The following is a 7,498-nucleotide window of genomic DNA, read 5'->3' as shown; positions in this document are numbered from 1 at the left end:
AGCCAGCATTAACTGTTTCAGCAATTTGAGCTACAGTAGCTTTTCTGTTTGATTGGACCACACCGGCCAGCCTTCACTTCCCGCGCGCACCAATGAGCCTTGGCCGCCCATGACCCTGTCTCCGGTTCACCAGTTTTCCTTCCTTGGACCACTTTTGGTAGGTACTGACCACTGCAGAACAGGAACACCCACAAGAGCTGCAGTTTCGGAGATGCTCTGACCCTGTCGTCTTGCCATCACAATTTGGCCCTTGTCAAAATCGCTCATATCCTTGCCCTTGCCTGTTTTTCCAGCTTCCAACACATCAACTTTAAGGACAAAGTGTTCACTTGCTGCCTAACATATCCCACACAGTGACAGGTGCCATTCTAACGAGATAGCCACTGTTCTTCAATTCACCTGCCAGTGGTCATAACGTTATGGCCGATCGGTGTATATAAAGTAGTATAAAATGGAAATACTCAAGTACGAGTACCTCAAATGTGTACTTTAGTACAGTACTTCAGTACATTTATTTAGTTTTACCACCTCTGTGAAATACTCTTAAACCATTTTAATTGTGGTTTTGCTGCTGAGGGGTGTGTTTGTGTGGCCTTTCACCTTCAAGCATGAGCAAAGAGTCAGGATTTATTCAACATTTAAAAAGCTTTACTTTCATCCACTTCATATAAATGAAATATAAAATGTGTATAAATGTCAAAAGTAATACACCGGTTATTACCAAGTAGAAGTTTTTAAAAACACATACAGTACAAAATGACAAAATAAGATTAAGAAGCCCTTATAAAGAGAGTAAACAACTGTCAATATGACAATAAGTACGGTATGGCATAGCATAGAAATATGTGATGATCCTGTGCATGATGGATCATTAAGTTATATACTGTACAGTTGTGTTTATTTGGTCCTTTGCTCTTTCATTCAGACTGATCAGCCTAATTCTGTATTGTGGTGGGCGCCATCTTTAGAAGAGTCGTCTTCACAGAGTAGTTTTGTCCCTTTGTGGACGTCCAAAACATCCCCTGTCTTCTGGACTGATGTCTTGGCCTTCTCGCATATCTGCCATTCAGGTTTGACTCACCACAACTACTGAACCACCAACCACCTGAAACAAAAGAGCATTTTTATTACAACTTTAGTTTCATTTCTACCAGTATTTAGCCACTCGCACAGTTTTTATGTTTCGTACCTGATAGTAGTTCAGCACAGTTGATGTCAGCAGAGAGGTCGTTGTCTATGTCGACCGTGGAAAAAGGAAGACCAGATTTTCCGGTCGTCATTATTTTCTCTTGAACCCCAGATAATGACTCCAGGTGGAGAGCAAACCTCTTCTCTTCTCCTTCGAGTTTGAGTTGATATTGAGCCTGGTGCTGCTGCTCTCCCGCCCAATCAGAGAGCTCCACTTGCAGGACATACGGGCCTTGTTGGGAGAGAGCATGGATGTTCTCCAAGCCCAACCAAAACTCACCTGGAGGGATGAGAAATGTTTAGATTAATTTTCACCACTCAGGTTTAATCATGCAGATTTTTGAATAACTTTTATGAGCCAAGTTTCTCACCATTCAAGCTGCCGAAGCCTGTCTTATAGCTTTCCCATAGCTGGTTGAAGCTCTGGGATCCATCGTGACGTTTCTGGATGACAGTCCATCCGCCTTCTGCAAAGAGAAAGAGGAAATATAAAGCTAAGAGGCTCATCACAGCAAAATGACTACGCTTTCTCAAAAACATTACCAACGTGGCAAATTGGGAGAGCCATTATAATTTCTTAAAGATCATACAACTCTGAAATGTTCAACCCCTTGACCTAAAATGTCTCAGGGCCCTCTCTGGAGTGTTTTTAGAAAGTGTTTCTCTGTGGTTTAAGCCGTTGAGACATTGTTGTTCTGTATAATCAACACAGGAGGACCTTTGGGGAAAGTTGCTGTTTGACTCACCTGAAGTCATTTCACAGAGCACGCTGAAGGGTCGGGAGCTCTCTGGTTGGATTGTGTAGACGCCGCTGGCTCGCTGCCCTCGTACAAACAGATCATGACAATCTCTGGCCAAACCTGAGAAACCCAGAACAAAGGAAACCCAGATCGGATCATATGTTCAGACTGAGACTGACCTTAATTTGGGGGAATTCAATACAGTACATCTGTAAGCATTGATGAGTCTTAGGTTTTGGGTCACACACTTGCTGTCTTTGCATCTCGCTCGAGCTTTGCATGTCCCCTGAGCATGCAATACAGTAGGTGTGTGATAAAAACTGCTGTCCTCATTTTTCTCCTGATCTTTGGACTTTAGATGAGCCGCTCTGCCAGCAAGTTAGCGATTACAAATTCAGGTTCAAAGGTTTTAGCTCTTAAGTCACTATAGGATAAATTAATAGCTCTTTTTACCATCCTGTTAATTCTGTCCTGCTGCAAAATCAATGTTGAAACGGCTCAGGTTTCAAACTATTTTATGTAACGTTTTCTGTCGATGTATGTTTCTCATTGAATTGTGATTTTATATACCTTTCGTACTTGATGAGGAATGCCCAGAAGAAGAAGAATATATGAGGGCTACAGTTCCTTAATTTTACTATGTTTTCAGCATGCAAAGGTCAAGCCTCTCACATTGGCTACAGGTCAAAGTCTTTCAACATCATCACTCATTTTGACATAATTTCTTCCCCTCAGAGCGACAGTTTGATTCTTACCTGAAGCGTCTCTTCTCTGCTCTGCTGGCTCTCCCCTCAGTGCCGTCTCTTCATCTCTCCGTCGGTGGGATTTTACTCTCTTATGTGCAACCTGGTAGATCAAAGCAGGGTCAACACACTATAACTTATCACTTACGTTGATCTTGTTAACGCAAATGTAATCCTGCTGCTGACATGTGGCAGGTTTTTTTCTCTCACCTCCTAAATCATACGAGGTGTACTGTATATTTAAGTGGTGTAACTCACCTTGCTCTGCAGTGTTTGCAGGTGCAGACTCTGCTTCTCCAGTTTGTCTTGCTGCTGCTGGATTTTCTCGACCAGCTGGTCAATGCGTTTGTTCTGAGCCGCCACCAGTCTCTGGAAAAATAAAATGTCTAGTCAGCTACAGAGCATCATAGCGTTTTCAGGATCACAGCTTTTATTACAATATATGATGCCTTTCTCTATGCGGGGGTATTTAAATAGGAAACTATTTTAAAAAAAATATATTAACATGTGCATATTATTTGTCTCTCACCTGGATGAATGAGACCTCTGTGTGATTGCTGCTGTTGCTGTCCTGTGCAGGCTCTTTGAGCATCTCCTCCACTTTATGTTCCAGTCTGTCCATCCTGGTTTGGATGTCCTTGTTCTCCGTCTTCACCTCCTTTGACAGCTCTGCCTCCAGCTTCCCCTCCTCCTCTATGCTTCTTGCCTTCAGAGCTCCTTCTTGCTCCTGCTGCCTCCTATGCAGCTCGGCTACAGTACCGTTGAAGGCCTTCAGTTTGGTGTTGATGTCCCTCATCTGGGCTTTGGTCTTGTCCACATGCTCCCTCAGACCCTGGCCTAGCTGCAGGAGGCCGTGAGCCACCACGTTTACGTCGTCCCAGGAAGCTTGTTTATCCCGAGCTCTTCTGTCTGTGGGGAAAGCATCTCCTGCTTGCACTAAAATGAACAGCAAGAGGATGAGAAGCAGTGGCATCTTCATCTTTATGTCTGCTGAGAGTCTCTTTCAGTATGAAAACTGGTTCTGAAATCTGTCTCTGTTGTCTGCTGCTGAAGAGCATTGTGGGGTTTTTATAGCACAGGGCTGCAGCAGAGGGCTCCTCTGATTGGCTGCTGGAGCGAGGAGGAGGGAATAGAGGGAGGCTTGGGGCTGGAAATTCCTTCAAAGTAGTTGCCCTCATAATGACTTGATCATGATGCAATGGAAAGTCTTAATAATTACTGGTAAAACACGTACTGAAACAAAAAAGGAACATGAATTCTGTTTCACTTTAAGTGTTTCTACCTAAAGAAAAATTGCGTTTTCATCACAATATGCTAGAGCCAACCTTTAAAACATTACATTTTTTGAAGTGTTTGAGCATCAAGTCAAAACCCAATTAAAATGTTGAAAGAAAATGTGTACAAATAATAAGTTTAATGTTTAGGATATTTGCCTGAAATATACTTACAAATGACTGATTTACTGATAAATTAATAATTAAATCAAATAGTTGTTATAATTCTATTTAATTCTGAATCCCACAGGCACCATTTCTACATTCTGTTTGTTAAATAATAATACAACCTAATGGGTTTTCCATATGTTCATATAGTCTAAACTGTTAATTAATTATTAATTTTTGCATAATGCCAATACTTATGAATGGTTTATTTTGTTTTATTTTGTAATACAGTGTGTCCAATGAAACAAAAGACAAAATCAAATTGCAGTTTTGTAGAATGGTCAACAATAAGATTTAATGATTAATACTTGTTATATGTAATGTATTTCACCTTGTGGAATTGGGCAAGCCACTGTGAGTCCTCTGCATGAATCAGGAATGCCGGAGAACACTCAAAGATGGAGGAGTCAGTGTGAGAAGTAGGGGAAAGTTCAACCCTCCGGCCTTCCTACTCACTCAGTCCCAACCACAAAACACACACACATACACACACCCACACACAGGGCACGTGGTGTACTGATTAGGTACCGATGAGAAGCCAAACTCTGAAACACAAACATGCAGAACAACATGTTAAACCACGGGTAGTCACATTTGTAAGAAGAGCATTTTTAAAAGAAATATTTACCCAAAGAAGAAAATAAAGGACAGGATGCATTGATTAGATAGAAAAGTGAACTTTCCCCTAAACTCCTAAAGTTATTATGCACTAATAATAACTTATTAGTTATTATTAGTTTATATCTTTCGACCAGAAATGCCAGAAATGTACTATTTCGACCTCCTGAATTGTGAGAATGTGGTGCTTGTCTTTGTCTAGTGAATTGACTAAATATTTTTGAGTTTGGGGTTGTTGATCAATAAAACAAACAATTTAAACACCATTCCCATCCTGGGCTTTAGGGACTTTTTGTCAGTTGATCTTGTACTCAATTTTGCCCTTAGCTTGTGTTAACCCCTTAACGCCTATTGTCGCGAATTCGCCTCAAACCGCTTCTATTAAAAATGCAGCCGAGATCGTGCATGTGTTCCCCCAATGCCGGTTCATGTCTCTTCGATACGGACCTAGGAACGTTTTGCAAGCACTAGTTTCTCGTAGGACCGGTCAAAGAGTGGGAACTTACACCCGGTCGACGAAGGCGGGCATATCCGGTTAGACGCTAACGAGTGGAGAAAGCAATACGAAATATACGGTCCTATTTGAGGTAAGTTATTGAAAAAAAAAATATTTTTGCTGTTTATTGTTTGTTTGTGCAGCTAACGAAGCAGAATAGAATAGTTTTGACAGATATTTCTGAAGTTATTTGAAGTGATTCTGTGTGTCGCGAATTCGCTACATTCGGCCATATTGTCTACATTGGTTACAATGAGTACATGTTTTGTATTATGTAAATACAGATGTCTGCATTCAATAGTGACCTTTTATTTCTTTCATTTAGCTTGACCTCGAAGTATGGAAAGCTGTTTTCAAAGAACTTTTCTGTCTTACAACTGTACTCATAAATCATAAATAAAAATGTCTGCTCTTTTCAATAGTGACTTTTTTTTTTACACCAGGTGATGAAAGCAGCAGCAGCAGCAGCAGTGATGACAGTGGCAGCACTGATGGAGACTCTGATGCGGTCCCTAGCACCAGTTCTGCAGCTACTGCTGCGAGAGCACCTACTACAACCTTAGCTGTTTTGTTCTTGTTATTGTTATTGTTTTCATTGTTATAATGAATGGTTAATGATGTCATGAGTTTTTGACAGCTGAGTTCATGAGTAAGACAGCTCGGCACATCCTTTGTTCTCTCTAAGTGTTTTCTCGTTCTCTCTCTCACACACACACACACACACACACACACACACACACACACACACACACACACACACACACACACACACACACACACTCTCTCTCTATTACACACAGTTCTACATGCTGTTTTTTTATTGTTGTTTTGTTGTCATTGTCATGAGTTTTGCATGTCTGTTGACATATTGTCATGAAATTAATACTATTTTAATTTAAATTATATGTTGGCATCAATAAAATGAATTACATGCCTGAGATGGGAAATGTGTTTTAATTACTATTTGATCCATTAATGCCTGTTGTCGCTAATTTGCATCATACCCCAAATTACTATTTTATCCATTAATGCCTGTTGTCGCTAATTTGCATCATACCCAAAATTATATCTATTCTATGTGCTAAATTGAAATTAATAATCTCCACTTAATTTAGCATCTGCTTGAAAGCAAAAACACATAAAATAAATTTTTTAACATAATTGCATTTAAATTCAGGCGTCAAGGGGTGTTAAAAAGAAATGTGTCAACATGAATAATGTATTTACATGTGAATACAGTCAGATGTCTAAGATTTGTGGGGCTGTATCAGGACAACATACTAACATTATGTTTAGCAAGTTTAATGTTTAACATGTTCCCCACCTGAGTTTAGCATTCTAACTTTAAATGTGGGTGGTCAATGTTTTGCTGTATTCACTGAGTAACAGCTGTTTTGGTTTTAAAGCAAAAATAGAAACCGTCCTTTTAAAACCTAACCACAAACTCTGCACTCACTCTGCATTAATTCATCTCCACCACAAAGAAATGTCTGTCAAGAGAAAGTACTTGGAGGGTATTTTGTGTAATTAGTGAAAAAAGAAAACCTCATATAATTGAAAATGAAACCGAACAAGGAGGAACTATGTATGACATTTTGCACAGTTACAAAGTACAGTACGATCAACCTTAAACAAACATTGACACACAAACGATGCCATATGTTTGTATTCCTAATATAGCCTTGAGACACTCATCTGCTTTTACATCATTATTGGTTGTCTGTGCTGCAGTGCACGTATCTGAGTGCAGGCTGCCCTGCTGCTGCACGTATCCTCAAACCTCCTGCCGTCAGCTCATGTCAGGCAGGGATTTGTGTCTGCAGCTCTGTGAGACTGAGCTCAATCAGAAAATGTTCCAACTTCTCTCAGCTGGATCAGGACACAATGTTCGAATTGTAGATGAGGTTTTGTTTGGAAGTTGCAGCGTGCATGTCTATGTCTCGGCCCTGTTATAATAACAGCTGTTTCCTGCAAGTTTGAATAAATATAAAGGAGGTTCACACACTGAAGATCTGAGAGTTTGTATTAAAGTCAACCTCATTTACATTTGTGGCAGGAATCGTCATGAAATCTTGCAACAAAATCTTCACAGTCAGCATGTTGGACAGGAAACGTCTGTGTTTAGTCTCACAGTTTGCCGGACTGCCAGCAAATATGTAATCCAGCCAAAAGTTATCAAAAGCCACATTTGCATGCATGTTATCGTCCTCTTTCACAGGTCTGTCACACTTTGTTAAAAACTCCCTTTGCATAACAATTCCCAAGATCTCC

At 40.3% G+C, this 7,498-nt stretch overlaps 1 protein-coding gene and 1 long non-coding RNA gene across 2 annotated transcripts; one reads left to right on the top strand and one right to left on the bottom strand.

The window, feature by feature from the left end:
- Window positions 1-626: 626 nt before the first annotated feature.
- Window positions 627-3,720, bottom strand: LOC134869959 (angiopoietin-related protein 4-like). The gene is made up of 7 exons (XM_063891942.1): window positions 3,201-3,720; window positions 2,930-3,040; window positions 2,684-2,774; window positions 1,935-2,048; window positions 1,560-1,655; window positions 1,190-1,468; window positions 627-1,105 (listed from the first exon to the last, which is right to left on the bottom strand). Exons 1-7 carry the CDS (start codon window positions 3,648-3,650, stop codon window positions 936-938), a joined length of 1,311 nt encoding a protein of 436 aa, XP_063748012.1. The 5' UTR covers window positions 3,651-3,720; the 3' UTR covers window positions 627-935.
- Window positions 3,721-4,878: 1,158 nt separating this feature from the next.
- Window positions 4,879-6,165, top strand: LOC134869960 (uncharacterized). Its single transcript, XR_010166479.1, has 2 exons — window positions 4,879-5,318; window positions 5,671-6,165. It is a non-coding gene; the product is annotated as an uncharacterized LOC134869960 (long non-coding RNA).
- Window positions 6,166-7,498: the final 1,333 nt, after the last annotated feature.

Source organism: Eleginops maclovinus, chromosome 9, assembly GCF_036324505.1.
Source record: "Eleginops maclovinus isolate JMC-PN-2008 ecotype Puerto Natales chromosome 9, JC_Emac_rtc_rv5, whole genome shotgun sequence".
NCBI lineage: Eukaryota > Metazoa > Chordata > Actinopteri > Perciformes > Eleginopidae > Eleginops > Eleginops maclovinus.
The sequence above is the reverse complement of the archived record's forward strand: the minus strand, read 5'-3'. Positions and strand labels throughout refer to the sequence as shown.